This window comes from Scardinius erythrophthalmus, assembly GCF_964197995.2.
Source record: "Scardinius erythrophthalmus genome assembly, chromosome: 8".
NCBI lineage: Eukaryota > Metazoa > Chordata > Actinopteri > Cypriniformes > Leuciscidae > Scardinius > Scardinius erythrophthalmus.
The window spans coordinates 4212770-4237498 of NC_138228.1; the positions used below are offsets into that span (position 1 = coordinate 4212770).

The following is a 24729-nucleotide window of genomic DNA, read 5'->3' on the forward strand; positions in this document are numbered from 1 at the left end:
TAATCTGTTTGCCTCTATAAAGTATGCTTTATTAATAAGGTAGGCCTATATTGTGTACTAAATTTGGTGCTTCAATATCACTCTCATTAAGCGTCTTAAATGGGGAAGAACGCTTTATTATGCTGCCGTTGTCTGTTTTAGCAGAATACTGCCATCTAGTGGTAGCAGGTTTTCTCAGACATCTGTGTGTGGATCGTGAAAGGCGAAACCTGCGAAATGAAAGTCTCAAAATCCAAATGAATCAAATAGGATCGACTCAGAAACGAGTCAATGAATGCACGCGTGTCACCTGATCCACAAATGCACATCTTACTTGTTGCATGCACAAATTCTGGCCTACATTAATACAAGATCGAGGTTTTGTATTAACAACTATTTGTACAAAATGCTGCACATTCATGTGATTTTGGATTTTGCACACACAAGTTGTATTGTATTAGTTTAAATGTAGTGACACACATTTGTGAATTTGTCAAATAGATGGGTAGTTGTGCACTCATTAATAATTAGCACCAGACCTATTCATTTGTAGTTGTTTGTGTGTGGGTTGTGAAATGCTTAAAAACCGCGAAAAGAAAGTCTCAAAATCCAAATGAATCAAATGAGATCGACTCAGAGGAGACGTCAATGAATGCACGCGTGTCACCTGATCCACACATGCACATCTTCTGTGTTGCATGCGCAAACTATGATACACTAATACAAAGGAAAACATTTGTATTCACAAAAATGTCTCTATTTGTACAAATTGCTTCACATTCATTCAATTTTGAATTTTGCACACGCAAGTTGAAAGGCATGGATAAAACATTTCTGCAACATGCATCAAGTTCATTAATAAGTGTGCTTACACGTGTTAATCTTTTTGAGACTATAATCATCCCATAGTGCAGCACCCCTACTTCCCGCACCCATAGAGCCCAGGCCCGTCGCGACAAGACAGGCAAACCAAGCAATTGCTTGGGGCCCCGAGCTGGCCTGGGGCCCCAAGACAACGACTGGTTAAGAATAAAATGCAACGACAAACTGTGAGCGCCCCTTTGATAGTCAATGCAGTAAAGTGCAATGACACTGTTATCGGGATCCCCCTCAAGGGGGCCCCCCTCAGTAGTCGCTGACAGCAGCCAGCCAACCACGCGATCTCTGCTGCCGGCAAAATACAAAACCTCCTCGGAAGTTATCATGAAGCGAATTATGCTTCAGGAAGACAGAAAAGAAAGAAGTTAAAGGTAAAAAAATATAGTGATACGTGATAAATTACACTGGATAAAATAGCTCTACTTGTCTTGTACAAATGGTGTACTTTTGCAGCAGGTAGGCTAGCAAAAAATATGTTTATGTTAGCTATCTGCCTGACGGCAAATGCTGCTTGTAACGAACAGTTAGTGCAACTTTTTTTTTCGAAAGGACGGAATATGGTTACATACTATAATATGTTTTTTTAACGGGATAAGGAAGACGCAGATCTGTTCCAGAATCACTGTTTATCGTATTTAATGACATGACATTGCTATAGCTTTGTAATAGGTTTTGATGAAAGTGGCATGCTATAGACCCCTTCACGGTTGACGTCACAGGAAAATTCTAAGTTCGCAGTGCGCATGTCGGGGTCAGAAAGTTCATTCCATCCCATTGAATTGTGTGTTAACCAGAGAATTTCTCGTCAAGAAAAAAATGCCTACTTGTTGCGTCGTGGACTGTTAAAATCACACCGGTTGTCGAGTCAAGTTTTTTAGGATTCCTGCAGGATCTCATCCGTTTAAAAAAAAATAGACGATATCTGTTCAGATCTATTTTTTTTTACAGTCTATGGTTCAGATAGATACTGCTAACGTTATCTGCTAAGTAGGCTAGCATGACACAGGTCACAATTAATGCCAGATATCGAACTTCACCTAACTATTAAACCAGTCTACAGTTTACAGAAAACATTTGTTTACTTACCAGCTTAACTAACTTATACCGTTGTTGTCACAATAACGTTAACTGTCAATAACACAATAACACTACAAACACGAACATCTTTGATCGTAGCATTGTCCCTGTCTGCCCGTTTATTATATAAAAAAATACACATACTTAACAGTGTTAAATTTGAAAAAGTACTGTTCGACAGAGCTGCTTGGTTTGTTACCACATATCTGCGTGGTTCCTTGGCGATGAAGATCCACATTTACGGCTATCCAACACGAAAATGCAGCAAGCATTTCACAATAATTTTCTTCAGATAACTCCAAATTTCTCCCACACACTGGACTTGATTTTTGATGACTGTCGACAACTTTACAATCTCCACTAGCTATTCTTCTCTTTAACTCCTCAGCATCCATCTCGACGACTGCAAGCAGATCGCGCGCGCGCACGCGCAGTGATGAAATTTTAAAAGTGAAAGATCCTGGGAGGGCGTGGCGCGTGGGCAAATAAACTGATGTGGATTTTAAATTATTTTATCAACTTGAAATACAGGCATATTTTTGTAGACGTGTTCCTAAAAATATGAATATATTTTTACGTTTGCATGTGATAGTTTTAAACCCGTGTTTAGACCCGTATTTCCCCCGTGTCCGACCCGACACAGTTGGATATTTTTCACTCGTTTGAGCAAAATTTGCAGGTCACCCGTCCGAACCCGTGCAGGACTCGTATCAGGCAGACAATCGCCATTAGCTAAAACAAGTTTATTATGGTTCTGTTCCCGTTCCTGTGATGGCAAAGACAGTGCATACCCTTGACACAATATGCCGGTCTATTAGCCGCACCATTTTCTGACCCCATGCTGCGCGCGCACCCAACCTAGGCGTTCGATGTTTACAAACATTGAAGGGTCTATACTAACTATTCCACCGTTATAATCTATTTCCCAAATGGGGGTTAGGAAAACCACACAATAAATTCCGTGCATCAAACATTACCTCGGGATGTTTTTAAGCATTGGTAGTTGTGAAAGCAGCTGCATCCCTTCCCTTCTAATATCAAAATAAGAATAATATAAAATCCATAAAATCCATATCAAAATATGGAATTGCTAACATATCTTTTCGGTAACACTTTTTTATAATCAAATCAAATCAAGTATATTTGTATAGCGCTTTTCACAATACAGATTGTATCAAAGCAGCTTCACAGTATTACATTAAAATAAAATAATACAACAAAGTTTGTTTAATATCCCCAACTGAGCAAGCCAAAGGCAACAGTGGCAAGGAACCGAAAAAACTCCATCAAGTGACCTAATGGTGTCCTAAAACTCCATCAGGTGACCTAATGGAGAAAAAAAAAAAACTTGGGAGAACCCAGGCTCAGTCAGGGGTAATAACCAGCATTAATAGATGGTAAATTGTTAGTCTTTAATTTAATCTTTAGTTAATTGTCATTTAACTGTTAGCAAACAAGTCTTTTTACTTAATAAATACTTGTAAGTTAATCCATCTATACATTATTTAACCAGAAAGAGGCAGAGGTACATGATTTTTTCATAGCTTATCTTAAAGGAACACTCCACCGTTTTTTGAAATAGGGCTTATTCACCTTCTTTCCTACATTTAGATAGGTGGGCAAATGCATTTTTGTCTCAGTGCATGCATTGTTTTAGTTTGACAGGGTCGGCGCTAGCTTAGCTTAGCATAATGAATGGAATCCTTTGGAGTAAAAGTAATATATAAAAAAAAAAAAACACCTAATTACTTCTTGTGGCCTGCGTATTCACAACGAGTACAAATAGCGATGCAGATTAACACTAGGCGATTTCCTATGCAGATATTGACTTGGGACTATATTAGGGGGAAGCACAGGCGAAGCACTGCTACTTGGGCGCAGAGATATCACGCCCAAGTAGCAGTGCTTCGCTTGTGCTTCCCCCTAATATAGTCCTTAATATATAAGTCAATATCTGCCTAGGAAATTGCCTAGTGTTAATCTGCATCGCTATTTGTACTCGTTGTGAATACGCAGGCCACAAGAAGTAATTAGGTGGGTTTTTTTTTTTATATATATTACTTTTACTCAGGACATGCTAGCTGGCAACAAAGGATTCCATTCATTGTGCTAAGCTAAGCTAGCGCCGACCCTGTCAAACTAAAACAATGCATGTACTGAGACAAAAATGCATTTGCCCACCTATCTAAATGTAGAAAAGAAGGTGGATAAGCCCTATTTCAAAAAACGGTGGAGTGTTCCTTTAATGTGCTAGTGTCGGGATATAGGCTTCTGTAGTGACAGTTTATGCAAATATGACATTATTTTTAAGTTATCAATGGATCTTGAACAGTTACTTCAAGGTTACTGCAAATGTTCAATTGTTGAAAATGTTCAAAATTTTATGCACAGTATATGCAACTGCAGTATTTGCACTGTAAACATTTTTTATTTATATAAAGTGTGGGTGAACTATGGCTAAGCTGCGGTGGGGGGGGGGTATTGGGGGGGCCTCCATGTCCATTTTGCTTGGGGCCCCCAAATTCCTTCAAACGGCCCTGATAGAGCCTCATTTATTTAAACTGGGTTAAACATTTCAAGAGGGTTTCCAACGGATGTGTTTGTGGTTAGGGGTTGGTTAGTACAGTATAAATGTAAATAATTAAACAAATAAATCATTCATGAAAATTAATTACACAAATACAGAACCGGATAGTAAGTGGACTGCAAGAACACCTGTGTAGCTCTTAGATTTAGCCAAAGCATTTGATACAGTGGACCATTGTATTTTGCTGGAAAAGCTTCAATATTGGTTTTTCTGACCATACTGTAGATTGGTAGATCGGATCCACTTGGCAGATAGAACTCAGTGTGCTTATTTTGACAATTCCAAATCAGCAATGTGGTGTACCGCAAGGGTCAGTCTTGGGTCCAATTTGAATGTTGAGAAAACTAAGATATGCTTTATTCAAAATCTAAGAAGTCTTCGGACAGTCTTCCAAGTATTTTTACTATACATGGTGAGCAGATCGAACAAGTCAAATTGTACAAATATTTGGGTATATTAAAGGTGCTGTATGTAGGATCCAGCGGCCTCTAGCGGTGATGTTTCAGATTGCAACAACAGTGCTCGTGCGCGTGCTCAAACTCAAGAGCGCAAACTCACTACCGGCGGCCACACTTTTCAACACAACGGAGAAAGCATCACACAACATGCTGGAAACTCATGTAAACTCCCACTGCAACATTACCATAATAGGCTACTTTTATCAGCTTGACGTAGAACTAATGCTCCATGCTCGTACCATGATAACGTTACATTGACTGTATTTTGCCGACATGTGGTGTTATCTAGCATTATTTTACTAACTATTTGTGTATCTTTCACAATCAGCAATGTCAATATAAGGTCAATGAATGAAAACGAAAACGGTTAGTCAACTAGACTGGACAATTTCAGTGTAACAATAAGACAGTAAGTAATATTACTGTACTGAACATGTCTGGAAATGTGTATTATAAACAATATGATAGTAGTGGGATGAGTGACGTTAGACAGTAGATCTAGAACATAAAATAAAAGTTACATCCTAAAGCACCTGCTTTTTGTTATCATGGAACAGTCTTTTGTATTCATTTCATGTCTTATGTATGTTATATTTTACCTTGCTATTTCAAGCAAGCCCTCTCCACCAGGGGCGTAGCCAGAATTTTATTTTTGGGGGGGCCCATCTTAAAATGAGGGGGCAACTAATATATATATATATATATATATATACACGACACACGACAGCATCAAACTTCTGTCACGCTGACACTTTGACCCCAGGGGATCTTTTGAAAAACTTTCAATTGTTTTACTCAAAGTCAACGAAAACCGAGCAGGACCAAGCCATTTTACAGCTGATCGCCGTCAAAAAAGTTCAGGAGGTATTTCTTAGCGATGGTGATTTAATGTCGGCTATTTTTAGTCCAGTGCCTGTAAGTTATATAAGATTAGTATTGGCCAAGTTCAGAGGCTGTCATATGTGGATCAACTTACTTTGTTGTGTATTTTCAACAGTTAAAATATGAAAAATAACTTTTATATTGATTCAATGGATTAATTGCATTTTGGAAAAAAAAGTGTCATGAATTTAGCCTTTTGCATTTTGGGGGGAAACTAATCCTTTTTTATAATAAATATTTGAAAATCAAAATCTGGTTTTAAATTTTTTTTATGTTATTATAACCTAAATATGCTATGTGAAAGTTTGAAACAAAAAATAGTGGTTTTCATCTTTCCACTCTCTTGGTAAAGAAAACACATTATTACTCAAATTAATCATAATGGATTTATCGCGTTTTGAAACCAAACTCTTCATATACAACAGATATAGGCTATACAGGAAATGTGGTCATCTCTGGTTGTGAAGGCGGTTCATCAATTGCAAACAAGTCATTGCGTATGGAGCTAGAAGAGTCTCAATAAAGATAAATGCACAAACTGCATTCACATATGCACACACAGGATACACAAATGCACACACATGATTCATAAATACACACACAGGATACACAAATGCGCACAAAATTCACAAATGCACACACAGAATTTAAAAAGCACAGAAGATTCATAAATGCATACAAAATTCAGAAATGCACACAAAATTCATAAATACACACACAATTCAGAAATGAAAACAAAATTTACAAATGCACACAAGATTCACAAATGCTCAGGACAAGATTCAGAAATGTATTTCTGATGCACACACAAATCTATCTTGATTTACAAACTGCTTGCGGTCTGTGAACTTCACTGCATTTGTGTGTGAATTTTGAGACTCCCCTGACTTGGCTCGACACACAAATGCCTTTTTTTAAACAGGGAATGACCTGTGACCAATCAGATACCTCCCTTGTTTTAGCCAATCACAAGAACGCACCCCACGTGGGGGATTGTTTACTTGTAAGCCAATCACATGAAGTGTGGGCGCGAGGAGGTGGGTGGAGTTCTGCCAGTTGGTTGAGACCATTTTTTACAGTCTATGGTTGAGGCGGTGGGCCGGACCTCGAAATTACGAATTTAATACTTACCTCTCAGCTGTGTACGTTTTTTTTTTTTTTTTTTGCTGAGGCCATGTAATAAAATCGTATAAGTACTGCAGACATTGTTTCCAACTTTGTTGTTTGCACATTTGACGCAAAATGTCCTTACAAACTCTTACTTTTTTAAACCGGCAAGTAAGTAGGAGTACTAATCATAACGTTAGAAAACCTCCCGTTTCCTTGACAACCAATAAATAATGAACACAGTTTCTACAGCGGAGGCAAAGTAATCTTTGTCAGTGACCAAGAAGCTGCGTTCTATAAATTTTAATTTTGCTTTAATCTTAAAAAATGTAATTTTAGTAATGTAGTTCAGTAATACTGAAGTAAAAATGAGGTGTTTTATCCGTTTAGCCTCAAATGTAAAAAGCCCTGTAACTCCTTTCCCAGACAAGTTGGGCAAAGTCTGTTCAATGTAGCCTACACACAAATTATTTTTATTAATGCAATGGACTGTTGCCTATGGCTTGCTCAGTTGGGGATATTTAATTTAATTAATCAATCAACAATACTATTGATCAGCATTACCAAACGTGGACGTTTTCCACTAGAAACAAACATTGATGTATTATTTTAATTTAATACTGTGAAGCTGCTTTGATACAATCTCTATTGTGAAAAGCGCTATATAAATAAACTTGACTTGACTGTAACGGCACAATGCACATCCGTATGTCATATTTTCCTAATGTCTGGTACTGTTAAACATGTTTTCACGTGAATGAATAATGATATGCAAGTGATGCATATGACATACCCAAAAAAAAAAAAGGTTGTTGCTCAGAAGTCATTCTGAATAGACACATAACCAACATATATTTAGAAATCCAACCCTTGAGAGTTTACATTTCAAGTCTCAAAATTAATATTGATATACATATACACGCTTAAACACAAACAAAAACAACAAATATTAAGAATATATTTATTAAATGTATACAAATTTTATGTGAATTTAGGATTGCAACTTATAACCACAACTAAAACATGGGGATTTTTTAAAGACAATCATCCCGCACATCCTATTCTATAATAAAATCAGCTAATCGAATATTTGAAAATCGTGCCTTATCCCTAATTAATATAGTATTAATTGTGTAAGTGCATGACATGACAAGTAGCAAAGGCAGTGTAAGTGGGGTCAAATGTTCATAGCAAATTTAAAAATAAAACAATGTAGCAGCATCATAGTGTAAACTACCAGTGTATTTGTGCAAGAGTCAATCAGCTGCCCTTAGGTTACTGGAGGGTGGGGGTGGAAGGAAGAGGCTCTCTATGATTCCCCTATAGAAAGTTAAGAGGATGGATTTTTGGGAGATGAGCCTTCCTCAACTGTGGGAGGAAGTGCAGAGGTTTTTGGACTTTCTTGGCCAGGTTCTGTTGGTGGTGTTGATAGATCGAGATGGGTCATCTGTGATGTGGATACTAAGCAACTCCGTGATCTTGACCTGCTCCATCATGGTGCTGTTGATGTGATGATTGTCAACGATCACCTCTAGTCATTTGGGTGTGGAGAGATATGATGTTGTCCTGTCCGTGTTAGATAAACAACTGAATTATATTCAGATAAATAAACACAGAAAGCGCACATTACTAGATAATATTCAATCACATTTTTCATCTTGACATTTGTATTAAGACTACTGCAGTTCTGACCACAAATAATTTTGTTAAATAGCTCAAAAACAGCCATCTTTAACTAAAATATTTTTCCACCATATTCCATCTTATACCTGTTCTGTTGTGTAGGTGAAGCCCAACCACTGACAGATGTACCATGCACAGAATTGTGTCATTGTATAAACTGTGACAATCAACCATAATTGGCTTAAATAACTCCATGACTACCACTATAAAGTTGATTTGAAATCATTCTTTATTTTGGTTTGCACTCTTTTTAGCTGATAATTAGTCTAGCTTACTTGTAGCCTAGGTAGCTTGCTGTAACCAACCTCGACATACCCTCCCGTTTACCCCGTGATTCTCCCTTAGTCAGACTTATTTCCTGCTGTCTTCCCGTTTAAAAATTTTCCCGTAATAATCCCGTATTTGAAAACTCTTTGCTTAGTTTATTGTGTATGTACCGAATTATTATTTTGGATTAGCCTAAGCAGCATACCGTTAGATAGCTGTACTGCTCCACTTACCAACATTCTTTCGTGGCTAACGTTACTGTTCTCATCAACAACAACCAGTGATGCGCGGGTTGATCCGAAATGAGCGGGTGCCTGCGGTTACTAGTCATCCAAAAATATTTTAAATGATATTCGGGTCGCGGTCGGTCGGATCGTTTGAAATAAAGATGCCAATTAAACCTTTGTAATTGATATAGTTCTAGACACAATTTTCTATGAATACGTTTTAAATTTAATTTACACTTAATTGGCTGAATAACTGGCGCGAAGATGACGCACGAGCTCAGTCTGCAGGTAGAGATGGAGGCGGCAAGAGAAAAGGTGAAGACTGGGGAGTGGAAGCTCCGCAAATACACAAATAGAAAGAGCAAAGTGTGGGAGACATTTGCCGAAATAATGAAAGATGATGACCAAAGTGCTGGCTTTGTCATGTGTAGGCTACTTCTTGCGATGCTATTTACACATTTGATAACCACAAAACTGGCACGACCAACCAGGCACGGCGCCAGGATTCCAGTTTTGGATAAGCCAGACCAATTGTGGGTGGGCCTTAAATTAAAAACGTTAAATAAAAATAAAATAAAAAAACGTTATCCAATCACTGAATAAAAAAATATTTACTAATATAGCCTGCTGTTATATTATCTGTGCGTATACATAATATAGATTGTAATAGCTTGATGCTCTTTAAATATTGTGTTGCATTGTAAAAGTAAATCCGCGATCGCTCTCCATGGTTCTGACCAAAGAAGAGAGCTTTGGAATCTCCATTATGAATATACCTGGGCTTTATTTTCCGACAACATTGTCTCTTAGCGCGCTGCGATAACTTAACTCAAGGTATACTACCACTAAAGGTACATCATTGCTAGGTGTCTTCAGGGCTATCATCCACTCGCGAGGCAGAGGCGCTGAGAGGCAGAGGCGCTGAGAGGCAGAGGCGCTGGCGCCCTCCTAGCAACGGCGCTGTTTTTGGTAAAACATGATTTTGACGACTTCATTAAGTTTTGTTTTATAGAAAACTCTTTTTAAAAGATTTTCGTTTTGTATAAATTGTATCTTAATTTTGATCAATGTTTTATCAATCAATTGCCCGTATTTATTAAATAAGAAGCATATAGCAGACAAAATAAGGCGCCGGTACGCGATCACTGCATGTGAACTGGAGGGCGCCGAAACTCAACTTGTGCCTCACAGATTTGATAAATATAGGCTATATATTACAGAAAGCTTGAAATGTCTACTTTTAAACGAAAATATTCAAACCAAAATAATTAGGCTATACTCTCTGATTATGTAGGCTAATCCATATGAAATGTGCATTTCTCTCTGGCGTTCATGGCGAGTCCGCAATCTCCGCATTGTCAACTTCATCTTTGCAGCGACACAGAAAACACCAGTTTATTACTAAACAATTAAATGTCTCCTTGCTAATTTAGACACATTCATAATCATTACTTCAACCGGTTCTTTGTGGCAAGCTTTAAGCGTGCGGTCATTACGCGTATTACTGTAGGCTAGCCTTTAAGTAATTAATTTAATATAAAGGGGCGATTTGTCCACGAATGGCTTAAATGAACAACTAGTCGACAAGAAAAAAAAAATAGTCGGAGGCAGCCCTTATTCCACATATTTTCGAACCAGCAGGCCATCTGGGTTGGGCGAGCGACCATGAGCGGAGCGGAATATTCAGAAATGCGCTCTCCGCTCACGAGCTCTGATCGGAACAAACCCGAACCTTGCTGTCTGCCGAACTTGCGCAGAAACATTAAAATAGACAATGCCAGCTTTTTAAAATTGTTTTTAAAACTAAACATTTAGACTATTTTAGTTCAAATTATGAGCTTATATTGACGATTTTTTATAATTCGTGACAAAATTAGAATATTAAGTTATATTAATAGCTACGATGAGCATTATAGCTACTTAAAAAAAATGCGGGTCAGGAAGCGGGTCGGGTACAATATTTTCTTTTTCGTTTTTTGCGGTCCGAGTTGCGGGCGGGTTAGTTGAAAACGTCGGTCGGGTGCGGTTTGTTTATACATTGACCCGCGCATCACTGACGACAACACTCACGGCGAACTATAGCTTGCAGTCTTAAATACAACTTATATGAAAAGCATTAAGATATAGGGGTGTATAATCATTGTAAAACAAATCTTACCTTGACGTTGTCTTGCCGAGACACACCGGTCTCTTCACGTTGGGTTGTAGACTGTACTAGACTCAAAACTGACGCGACGTCGGTTCAACGAATAACGTGATTGGCCAAATCTATTCAACAAGGTAACAACACAAGCGTTGATTGGATCTCACTCCGGCCAACGTTTGTGATCAGCTAGCGAAATGAAATCTATTTTTATACTTTAATGTGCAACAATTGGCGTTGGAAACAATCATTAATCTTTTTGTGAATTATTCATACAGACAAAAATGAGCCACACAGCTGCTGAGTAACTGTCAAATCAAAAACTAAACGAGATAGACAGACTTGGCCCACCGCCTAAGAAGCCGGTCTAAACCAACTGGCAGAACTCCACCCACCTCGCTCTAGCGCTGGCGCCCACACTTCATGTGATTGGTTTACAAGTAAACAATCTCCCACGTGGGGTGCGTTCTTGTGATTGGCTAAAACAAGGGACGTATCTGATTGGTCACAGGTCATTCCCTGTTTAAAAAAAGGCATTTGTGTGTTGAGCCAAGTCAGGGGAGTCTCAAAATTCACACACAAATGCAGTGAAGTTCACAGACCGCAAGCAGTTTGTAAATCAAGATATATTTGTGTGTGCATCAGAAATACATTTCTGAATCTTGTCCTGAGCATTTGTGAATCTTGTGTGCATTTGTAAATTTTGTTTTCATTTCTGAATTGTGTGTGTATTTATGAATTTTGTGTGCATTTCTGAATTTTGTATGCATTTGTGAATCTTCTGTGCTTTTTAAATTCTGTGTGTGCATTTGTGAATTTTGTGCGCATTTGTGTATCCTGTGTGTGTATTTATGAATCATGTGTGTGCATTTGTGTATCCTGTGTGTGCATATGTGAATGCAGTTTGTGCATTTATCTTTATTGAGACTCTTCTAGCTCCATAATTGCGCATTGTGCCGATCTGAGTCGAAGTCTCACCGCTATTCCTGAAATATGTGCGTTTCTGTCTCCTAGCCGCTTCACTCGCTGTCGTCTTGTAGTAAGCTGAAACAAACTCAGATGTAGATGGCTTATTTTCTCCTTCTCGCTCATCTTTTCGTGCGTAATATTGTACTTTGCACAACGCTGCCATTCACCGCATGAACTCTCACGCGAAGATGACAGCGTAGGTTACGCACAACACGTCAAATTAAGTTTGAAAACAGTCGCATTTTACCGCGCAGTATTTTGATTGGTCAATCTATCAATTAGACTAACACATCAACAATTTCTTATTTTTATTATTTTAAGCAATCAGAAATCTGAGGCCCCCTCGTGGCTACGCCACTGCTCTCCACAATTCAAACGCTCTGCCGATGTTGATCCGTGTTTTCGTCCTGAGTCGATCCGATTGACGTTTGGCCTGACGAGCTTCAGCAGATATATATATATATATATATTTTTTTTTTTTTTTTTTGGAGTTTGTGTTGGAGTCTGTGTTGTGCTGGAGGCAGGTCGTTTTTTGGTGTTATCAGACTCCATGTCGTTAGCTGCAGTGCAGTTGCAATACGCTGATTTCACACAGCCGCCATTTTGAAATCGAAAGTGAGGCTCCGGTGGGAAAAACCCCGGAAGTAAAGATAAACAACAATGGCTTTGGACTACCAACCTAAAGCTGCTGCCGCGATTTACACTTTTGGATGTTAATATCCAATATAGGATATTTATATAGTTCATTCCTGCTTCTTTTTTTACTTTCTGAATAATATAAAAAAAGTATTTTATTTATAAATGAATTTCACTGTATATAGTCTAAAGTATGAAAGAAATGTATGTACAGTTTTAGAATTGACAAAACATCATTAAACACGACAATACGCCATCGCATTCACGACTCTCCTATGATTAAAGGCGACACTTCCGGTTTTCTTCCCACCGGAGCCTCGCTTTCGATTTCAAAATAACGGCTGCGTGAAATCAGCGTATAGACTGTAGGCTCGGGAGCGCGCATGCACGTCACATCCGGTGGATTTCGCAGAAAATCCGACCCGGAGACTTCACATAAAAATAGGAATACTGGCCTTCAGAGGTAATAGGCGGATCTTTTGTGGCGTCATTGTTTATGTTTGCCGCGTTGCATCATGGGAATCGTGTGGCAGAAAACACCGCTAGATACATGTAAATTGATTGTTTTGCACGTTTGGAGGAGGATTTAGAGAAGAGGATGGTTCACTCTTGCTGTGTGGTCGATTGTACGGCTCGTTGGGGGCCTGATAAAAAGTTTTTTCGAATTCCCTCCGAAAAGGATCGTGAAAAACGAAAGAAATGGTTGTGTGCAATTAGGCGATTGAACCTGGACGCTCCGAAGCCTGGATTCCTAACGTTACTGATCGAGTTTGTGAGGCTCATTTTGTTCATGGTAGGCCTAAGTCTTAGTGACTATGTATTTATAGAAGATTGAATAAAATAAAAAATAATAAAACTGAGTCAAATCAACCGAGTCATATGTTTTCGCGTTCTGATTCAGGTGTCCCAAACCGCGATCCACAGCACCCAGACTACCGTATTTTCCGCACTATAAGCAGAGGCGCACCTTCAATGAATGGCCATTTTTATAACTGTTTTCATATATAGGGCGCACCGGATTATAAGGCGCATAGAATAGAAGATACTGCTGTCAAACGTTTGACTGGGTTTGCGTTATGCAGTGGTCACCAACCTTTTCAAGCCTATAAGATCACATCCAAGTCCAAATGTAAACCAAGATCTTCCACTTGCAAAAAAATATGAAAAAACAAGTGGCTGTGCTGTAAAACCTTGTTTATACTCGACGCGTCCGCATGAGCGCGAAGGTAATAAAAAAACTAGTAATATCCGCCTGCTCGGGCAGATTCGGCTTTACAGCGCGCGCGCCTCCGCATCCGCAGATGCACGACTTTGAGCCGAATCTGCCCGAGCAGACGGATATTAGTACATCTCATCATCACCCAGTTTGCGCGTCTAAATCAGTTGTATGGTCTGGTGTTCAGTCTAAAACAAAACAGTTGCGTCAAGTATAAATGCCTCGTCTGTTTGGGGAGTTGCACGCACAGTCAGCGGAGATCTCATATGGGCTTTGAATAACTTCGATTTTGTCACCAATACAAATTTTGAGCTTCTCTCCAAACCTCCTCCGGTCTTCAGATGTTAAAGTGCTTATATATTGTGGATTTTGCCCGCTAACTCTCTTGAAAGTGCTCGTCGCGTCTTTACAGCCCGCAATACTGTTTGATTTGTTGCCACACAACCACTCGCGCATGCGTACAAAGATGTCAACAAAGATCCTCCTATAGCAAAACACGAAAAGTGGATCAATGTAATGTGTGATTACAACCCCTTCACAGACGGGCAATAAAAAAAGGATTCATTTTATAAAAAAAGTTACATACAGCACCTTTAATCGACGATCAGCTCTCTTTTAAGTTGCACAGTGATAAAGTGGTACAAAAGCTCAAATTAAAAATAGGATTTTATTTTAGAAACAAAGCCTGTTTTTCGTGGAAAACCAGGAGGAGATTGGTTGAGCAACTTTTCTCACTGCACTCGATTGCAGTGATTTGCTCTATAGAAATGTGCCTGATCGATGTTTGTCTTTGTTGGATACTGTCTACCATAATGCATTAAGATTTATGACTGGATGTAAGGCATCAATTATACATCATTCCTTGTAGTACAAAATGACAAACTGGCCCTCATTGTCAGTGAGGACTGAGGAGGCATATACATTGGCTTATTTTTATTTATAAGTCTATATGCTTCCCTCTTATCTTTGCTCCAATGTCACGTAAAATCAGTTCTTATAATTTACGCTCCGGTAACTTGTAGGCCTACTTGTTATCTGTACCTACGGTTCGTACAGAGCTTGGTAAGAAGGCTTTTAGTTATGCTGCCCCAGCCACCTGGAACACATTACAGACTGATTTGTAATTGCGAACTGATTTCTTTTGGTGATTTTAAACAATGCATGAAAGTTTTGGAAATAGATGCCATAAAATAGTTGTCACTGTTTTATAACTAAATCGTTTTAAACCTATGGTAGGTAGGTATACTGTACTTTTAAGTAGTCTGATGTTGTTTGTTTATGTATCTTGAGGATCTTGTTTAAATGTTCCTTGTTGTTGTGCGTATGCTTGGTGATCGTATTTGTAACTATGCACTGTTAATATGCTGCCATTTTGGCCAGGTCTCTCTTGAGGTTTTAAATCTCAATGAGATAATCTGGTTAAATAAAGGTTAAATAAAATAAAATAAAATAAAGTGGTCCAAAATCCTACAAACTGCTAGTACATAAAATAAATTAATAATAATAAAAAAACACAACAACTGAGGGTCCTAGAAATGCGGTCCTGAAACGGCAGCTTCCTGTCTTGCAGGAACTCTTCTATTGACTGTAGGCTACGTAACCGCAGTAACCGCGTCTCCATGGAAAGACAATAACAAACTACCACTGTGGAGAGTCGGTTTTATTGCTAGTAGGCTAGCTGTGGTTAACACATGTGTTATTCTCTATTTCTTTTATTTTAGCGCCATTTTTAAACACATAAATTAGAAATACTTGTGTGGCATCCCTTTTCACTTTGTCGTGACTCTGTTTGTATCTGTGTCATAACGTCTAGCTGCTATCCTATGAGCTTTTTCACGTCAGCTCGATAGAAATGGTAAGTAACGTTACTTTTACACACCATATACACTATATTATGGGCATTAAAATGATAAAATGTTCTTTTTTTCTGGCTGTCAAAAGTTTGGAATGAGTCAGATTTTTAAACGTTTAACGTTAAGTGTCTTATGCTCACCAAGGATGCATTTATTTGATGAAAAATGCAAAACATTCTCCAGAAATCATTCTAATATGCTGATTTGCTGCTCAAGAAATTTTTTTTTATCAACGTTGAACTGTTTTGCTGCTTAACTTTTATTTATTTATTTTTGAAAACGAGAAAGAAAATAGAAATATTAACTTAATTATTTATTATTAAAAATAATTACCAGTTTAAATTGATTTGATATTTATATTTAAAATAAATGCTGTTCTTTTTAACTTGATACTTTATAATAAAGAACCCCAGGAAAAAGTATCACATTTTCTGCAAAAATATGAGTAATTTTCTTTTTTTTTTCATTGACAGCAATAAAAAACATTATTAATAAATGAGTGCCAATTATAACTGATAAATTGAGCACTAAATCAGCATATTAGAATGATTTCTGAAGGACCATGTGAGTAATGATGCTGAAAATTCAGCTTTGATCACAGGAATAAATTACATTTTAAAATAATCACATTGGAAACACTTGTATTAAATTTTAATAATATTTTACAATTTGTACTGTATATTTGATGAAATAAATCCAGCCTTGGTGAGCAGAAGATACTTTCAAAAACATGAAAATTAATAAATAAATACAATTATTCCAAACTTTTAACCACCCTTGTATATTCAGCAGGAAGTGTAGTCCAATTCCAGAACGAATGAATGTTATGAGTCGGTACTTTTATAATGAATAAAAAAAATAACCAGAAACTAACTGTTTTGTTGTTGTATTAAAGACTCCTGAGACTTAAATCACATAGCGACTCACTAGTTGGTAATTTGACATGTTTTTCAGCCTAAAAGCGCTGAGTCATCATCTGGGAAACTGTCGGGCAGCAGCGGTTTGACTCGCCGCTATCGCACACGGGCCCTCACCTCTCATGTGGACGAGAGCCTTTTTGGGACCCCCAAACAGGTAGAAAAAGCCTACTTTATGGTCTTAGACATTAAATGAAAAGTCAAGGAAGATCCAACTGTCTATCGAATCTTTCTCAGCATTCTGCTGCTGATATAAAAGATGATGCTGAAGGCAGAAGCGTGAGGTCAAGGTCACTGTCACGCTCTGCTCCTGCAACCAAAGAGCCAGAGACAGTCCGCATCATCACTAAAGACCTCATCAGAGACCTCAGGCAAGTAGAAGCAAAAGGTTTTTACACTGTGGAGACATGTATCTTATTGAGATATGTACATTACTTGTTAGAAATGTTGACTTGAATAAAACCAGTAAATCTGTGTATCCCTGAACTGCATATATTGGCCATTTATGTTTTCACTATTTTTAAAGGGGTCATGAATTGAGAAATTAAATTATCCTTAATCTTTTGACATATACGAGGTCATTGTAATATAAAAACATCTCGTAAGTTTCAGAACTCAAAACTTCCTTGTTATTCCAAAAACAGCTTTTATTGAAACCATGCTCTGAAGACTTGTTTTGTCATATTATGACGCAATAGTGTGGCGAAAGACCGTCTTTTACATCATCGCATCTTTGGCCCCGCCCACTGGCATATTAGTGAGATGAGAATAGAGATACAGAATCACTGGACTAAAAGTAACATTACCTTCCATGCGAGCAATGTGCATTATTTGTTTGTTCGGAAAAATTCGGCTTTTCAAACAGACTTTAACTGCAAGTTATGAACCCGATAGTAATGCAACAATATGTAAGTAACCGTGATCGTTCTAATGCTGAATCTGTGATCAGTGATTTCTGATTTCATGTAGTCAGACGTTCATTGTTTATTGCCGTTTATGCATCAGTAAATCAATCCAGTGACTAAACAGTCAACTTCACATCGTTTCTCTTAGTAGCAATCTGTTATTTAAACTGTGATTAAATTATAAACTGACAGCAATCAAAGAATGCTCCCTTTATAATCGCTGGAGCTGCCAATCAAAGAGCGCAAGTTTATCAGTGAGTCCATTATAATCAATGACGCTGTCTTAAAATAATGGTCCGTCATTAATAAGTAACTATGCAGGAAGGACTTTTGAGTAGTTCTACATTAACACCTCAGCTACTACTATTAACTAATATGGAAACAATATTCACTAATCAGTAAGTAATATCAAATTTAGGACTAAGATAGTTCCTTATTAGTTAATCAATAGTTACTTAATGAGATTGGTATCATTAAGAACTAATAAGTAATTATGACAACTTATAAAGAATTACTAATTAATTACTAATCACAACATTATCGTGTCTGAGACGTTAGCAATTATCTTTTTTTTACCATCAACGTGGTCATAAAATTCAGCACTACTTACTCAAGTGTTACCTAGTCACTCTTCAAGGACTACTGGTGATCTGGACAAAAGATGTTTTTCACTTTAAAATAATGGTCCAGATCACTAGTAGTTCCTGCATAGTGACTGGGTAACACTTGAGTAAATAGTGATGTATTTTATGACTATTTTCATTGTTAAAATGATGACTGATTACGTCTCAGACACACGATAATGTCCTTTATAATTTGTCAGTTAGTTAATAGTTATTAATGAAGCTAATCTCATTAAGTAATTATTGATTACCTAATAAGGAATAATCTCCTAAATTTTATATGACTTACTGATTAGTTAAGCTTGTTTCTTTATTAGTTAATAGTAGTAGCTGAAGTGTTAATGTAGAACTACTCATTAGTCCTTCATTACTTCCTGCATAGTTACTTATTAATGACGGACCATTATTATAAAGTGTTACCATTCACATTTTGTTTGCACTGTTAGTTATGATGAAAGCATTCGTGGGAGTGCAGAAATCGAGTTGCATTGACAAGATCACCGCATTCATGTGTGTCATCGGCTACATGCCCATCGCTGCAACCTTTCATGCGACGGGAGTAGATCTAAATATAATGCTATAATCAACACTTTTCACATTAGTTTATCTCGACAGCTTTAATAGTAAAAACGTAGTGAAAGTTTTCGAGAGAGTTCCACGTATAATACTTATTTAATATGCAAGCCAATCACAGCAGTCGGCGTTAACACTGAAGTCTCACAGTAGACACGCCCCTTTTATTTCTAAATTATGACCATTTTTGGTGTAAAATCCTACTAACATTATAAGTGCTCCTTGGGAAACATTAAAAATTAATAATAATAAAAAAATGCAGTTCATAACCCCTTTAAGCTTGCTCTTTGCTCTTGTTTTTTTAACCAGAATCCCAAGTGAGGACCCATCTGGACAGTCTGTCATCCTGTCCTCGGATCAGTTCAGGCGGATCATGGTTGAGTCTCATGTTTCTAGTGAAGAGGAGAAGGCAGCTGTGCTGGAGGCCCAACGCCAAGCCCGGGAGGAAGCCCTGGTGAGTCAACCATTTAGAAACTTTCAAACTCTGTCTTAAATTGCTTTAATTTCACACACATGCAGAAGCGGATCTACCGGGGTTGCATGGGGTGGGCCACCCTAAGAAAAAGCATAAGCCACCCAGAATTTTCCCAGTATAAAATATAAATGTTTCCTGTATTGTTTTTTTGTAGTGCTCCAATGTCAATAACAGACTATTTATTCATTCAGTCATTTCCTTTGAATCGCTACATCGTGAGAAATTATTTTAAAAAGACCATAACAACGTTTGTTCTTTGTTCATACATGCACATTTTTACAAGAAAGAATTAAACAAACAATTCTGTATGAACTGTATTTAAGGATGTATTAAACTCAATGAAACAACAATGCTAATCCACCACATCATCTCTCCCAGGTCACATTATATTTACGCCATCAAACTAATAGTGAAAATTAGAAAATGCAACAATACTTTAATAATAATTCTAATAATGTGTATGACGTGCCCTAAGTACATCATCAGTAATATAGTGCATATTTACACAAATATAAGCGTCCAGTGAAGCAGCAGAGCAGGTCTGAGACGGGAGCTGACAGTCAGCTATGATTTCCCCAGCACATCGAGAAATGCATTTCATTTTTCACATGGAGTGTGAAATGCACAGCTTAATTAATGAATGCACAACTTCATTATAAGTGGCATCATTTAGAAATAAATGAACTAGCATTTGTGACAGCCAGAAGCTGACTCAAAAATGTAATATGTTGCTGGGTCTTCATGAAATGTTCGTGCTTTATAGAGTAAGCTCAATCATTTTCATAATTTTTAATTTGTGTAAAGACTTTGATTCCTGAATTTGTTCTTGTTTGGCACTGTGTGTGCCTGTCGCCGGGTAGTTTATGAATGGCTCTGACTTCAATGGCGGCAGTCGAGACAGACTCTGGGTTTTGCACACTCTGTGAGGACGGTTCTCTTGTCCGAGAGACCAGTCTGAGAGACTGATCATTATTTGGGGTTTGCTGCTTTTGTGATCTTGCAGTTAGATCAGTTCTCTTTGTATTTTGTGTTACTCTTGGTAACTTACGTGCTTGCAGTGCTTTCTAAGTGTTTGTTGCTGTTATGAGATTTTCATCTCAGTTCATCGTTCAACATTGTGTAGACTGGCGGGAGAGGTTGTGAGTCAGGTAAGCAGGTCGCGACCTACATTTGCACACGTAGTTTACTGAGATGTATTAGACGCACTAGTGTTAGGGGTGGTGCTAATTATGTATGTTTTTGTTTTAGTTAGTATAGTTTAGTTATAGCGTCTCGTACGCTGAAGATGTTTATTTCTACCTTTTTTGTTGATAGTTAGTTTAGTTCTTTAACTTTAGTTAAAGGGTCTTTTTGTTATATTCAGTTTTTTGATTTAAGCACCACTCTCTTGCTCTTTCCTCTCCCTCAGTTTGTTTGTACTTTTGATTATTCTGGTTACGTTGTACGAATTGTAAATATTTATTAGTTCATTACTTTTCATTACTTTATTTTTTTTCATTACTACCTCACTTTATTGCAGTTGAGGAATTAAAAATCTCTCAACTGAGTCATGGGTTGTTGTCTCTTCTTTTTCCATTGCAATTCCTGTTACTGCGTAAACACACACATGCAAAACTGTTGTTACGTCTAATAGTATTCCTAGACAAATAACATCTAATTAACGAGGGACGTAACAGTGTGTGTGTGTGTGTGTGTGTGTGTGTGTAAGCATTAGCGAGAATAAGCGAGTAAGCATTTCACATGGAACTTCACATTGATTAGTTGATTTCTGTGTGCAGCTGAAAAAAACAATTGTATCATGATAACCTCGAAGGCTCTGCAGCATCTTTTAATCTAAACGAAATTAAGGTCACCATGTACACTTTAGCGGGTCGTTCAAACAGAACTCGTTGTATTCCACATTGTTTTTCTTGGTAAACATGGGCTAGACAGATGTCTCTAACCACCCCCCCCCCATTCCCCTACCCACATGTGTTCTGTATGAATGGCCTCCACAATATTCTTTGGTTGTCTTCCAAGCACTGCTATATGCTTCAGGAATTGTAAATCTAGTTCTATTTATTACAACCAAATATAAATCTCATTAGGTTAATTTTTTTTTACATTTATTTCAAAATAATAACTAAAGGCTGTAAACTATTTAAACAATATATTTTATTTGTGACCTGATGTTCAGCTGTTTTTTTAATAGAAAATAAAGCGGTGTTATCCAAGTGGCAGAGCTGTTAAATGACTTTTTAATTAGTCTTCCCATTAACGCATTCATTTTGTTCATTCAGACTGATTAGCGAACGTGAAATACGCATGTAAACAGGAGGTGGGATTTATCACACGAATTAATCATAGCGTGATAGAAGGAAGCAGTACCTCCTCTCAAATTACTTTCCCCCATTCATTCTTAATTCCTCCCCACTAAACCCATCGCACACTTTAGGGGATCTGTTAACATTTTGAGATATTTGATCCTATTTTTTGAGGAGGCACTGCCTCCCTTGCCTCCTCTGAGGAAACGCCCCTGATCTGGTTGTTGTCATATCAGGATTCTGCAGAGCAGAGAAAAGCACAGATGCGTCAGGCGGACCTCTCTCGGCAGAAGAACCAGAACCTCAGTGAGCTCGAGATAGAGGCGAGGGACCGCGCTCAGTACCTGTTGGAACGAGCCAACGCCATGAGAATGGAACAAGAAGATGAAGTCAAGAAGCTCAATGAGGTAGATAGGACCACACTAACAAGCCAAACCATGACACACTGGTTATTTCCGACATGCAAATGTTGTCTTTGTACTCCTGCAGTTGATTCAGAAAGTGCAGTGCCATGTTGTCCGGGATGCGCAGATTGAGGAGAAGAAACAGAACCGCACAAAGTGGCTGGAGGAGGAGAAAAGGCTGGATGCCATCATGGAGGTGGAGCGTCGCCGGGCCGTAGAAACTCAGGAAAAAATCGAACAACTGCGCAAAGAGCAGATGATTCAGTAAGGATGTTTGAACTCTGTATTCCATATACTCTACATACAATGTATTGCTCCCTGGTTAATGGGTGGGTGTTATTAAAGCGGGAAGCTGCGGGTCCTCGACCAGATACAGATGCGCCTGGAGGAGAAAATGCTTCAGGATGAGATCAAGGACCAGGAGGGTCAGCAGTTGCTGGAAAACATGGAAAAGATGCAGATGGAGGAGCTCAAAGTACATGCAATGAATCTCCAGATCAATTTGAATCAAAACTACTGGTAGTTTTCAAAATCACTCTTTGTGTAATGTTATCTCAGGTCATTGAAAGGAAGAAGGAGGAGCAGAGGAAATTGCTTCAGGATATTCAAAGGATTAATGAGGAGAACCTGCGTGCTAAAGAGCAGAAAAAGGAAGAAGAGAGATTAGCAGATCTGCGTGCTGTAGAGTATACAACCAAGAAGTTGGTAAGAAAAGTCTTTTCAATGGGTTTCTCACTATCGCCTCTCTTGACATCCACCACTGTAATCTTAAACTTTAAAATCAGGGGCAGACTGTTCTTGCAGTTCTTTCCTTGTTAATCAAATACAATAAATAAGATTAATTAAGCATTCATATAGGCCATTTCACACTGCATCGACAGACAGCGACCAACGTGGACAAACATTAGATTATAGTACGTCACTTCTCTGACATTCTACAAGCCGACAAGCATGATTCAGCATGTTATATCGGCAAAAAGCCCTATAAGCCCATGCCAATAGATGCTAACTGGGGTAACGCACTGATCCGGAAACACACAGACGAACTGTCTTGTTGCTGTCTGTCTGCGCAGTGTGAATTGGACTTTAAATGTGAGATAAAATGTTCCCTGATCCTTTTTTGTAAAAAGTACTTGACTACTTTAAAGGGATAGTTTACCCAAAAATTAAAATTCTGTCCTCATTTACTCACCCTCATGTCGTTCCAAATCCGTAAAACTTTTGTTCATCTACAAAACAGAAATGAAGATCTTTTTGCTGAAATCTGAGAGCTTTCTGTCCCTCCATTGACAGTCTTCGCAACTAACACTTTGACCACTTTTTCATAAAGAGTTCGTAAAAGGAACTGAGTGGTTTAGTGCAAATTTTCTGAAGAGACTCGATTGGTCAGTTTTTCTGTCATTTGGCCAAAATCTCAAGTAACAAACTGTGAAGTGCTTTGCAAAAGCAATTGGGCTTGTACAGGACTGGCTATGACTCGACGACACATGCTAGACGAAGACACTGTTCTCCGCTCCTCAAATACATACATATATACATACATAATTATAACCACCCATTTTACAGAAAAAGTGTTTAAATATTAATATTTCAGTGCAAAAATGCTGGTTATTCTTGTGCTCATTGTTTTCATTAAGATCTGGCCGTGTGGTCACATATGGTCCAGTTGCAAAAGTTCAAATTGAATCAGAACATTTATGCATATAAGTCAGACCTCCATGCAACTGGACCGTAATATTCTTCATTGTAAATTAATTATTTCCAGTCTGTCATTTGTCTGTCCATTGATTTTGCACAATATTAGAAGTGGACCACAAGTGAAAAAAGATCTTTTTAAGTCTGACCTACTTTACTGTGATCAAAGGAAGGATCACATAATGGTAGATTAATCATAGGAAAATGTTGAGACAAGCTAAACAAAAAACTTCAAGGACCTGGCGACATCAGCAGCTGCAGTTGGCTTTCCCACCAAGCCACATTGAATAGCCACATCAGTCCCATATGTGTTTAATTAACTCTAGGAACGAGAGGCAGAGTATGAAGCTGAGCAGATACGAATCAAAAAAGAAAAAGAGAAGGAAGTGGCGCGACTGAGAGCTCTTCAAGAACGGGACAGAGACCATAAAGCTGAGCAGGTAAAATGATACAGATTGTTTTTATAAAAAATTACTAAATTCCTTTGTATGAGAATACCCATGATGGCGTAATACATTTTGCATGCTGGATTCTGGATTTCAAATAAATTAGTTTTTCTCTGAACTGTGAGGATGAGATCAGGGCACGGAGGAACCAGGAAGCGGCTGCGAGGGAATGGAGAAGAAAAGAGAAAGAGCAGACTTTGAAAAAGTTGGAAGAAGAAGAGAAGCTAAAGGCTGCTCGTTTGGTGCAAATGACTCATAAAGATCACTTGCTGTCCATTGAAGCCAGACGAGAGAGAGCAGAGTTTGAGAGGGTCCTGAGGTACAAACACCATCACATGTGTCAAGTACTATTAGCATGGCCGTACACAAGGTTTTAGAAATACAGAGGTCCAGAAACTAAGCTTGCTAACATTTTCGGGTCCCCC

At 38.1% G+C, this 24729-nt stretch overlaps 1 protein-coding gene across 1 annotated transcript in view; it reads left to right on the plus strand.

The window, feature by feature from the left end:
- Positions 1-1151: 1151 nt before the first annotated feature.
- cfap45 (cilia and flagella associated protein 45) overlaps positions 1152-24729 on the plus strand; it is a 29578-nt gene continuing 6000 nt past the window's right edge. The window contains exons 1-11 of the mRNA XM_081372950.1: positions 1152-1229; positions 15924-15965; positions 16918-17037; positions 17118-17251; positions 19291-19435; positions 21996-22166; positions 22249-22427; positions 22509-22638; positions 22722-22868; positions 24185-24298; positions 24430-24623. Coding sequence (XP_081229076.1) covers positions 15963-15965; positions 16918-17037; positions 17118-17251; positions 19291-19435; positions 21996-22166; positions 22249-22427; positions 22509-22638; positions 22722-22868; positions 24185-24298; positions 24430-24623 — 1337 coding nt within the window. The 5' untranslated portion in view covers positions 1152-1229; positions 15924-15962. The remainder of the gene's footprint in view (positions 1230-15923; positions 15966-16917; positions 17038-17117; positions 17252-19290; positions 19436-21995; positions 22167-22248; positions 22428-22508; positions 22639-22721; positions 22869-24184; positions 24299-24429; positions 24624-24729) is intronic.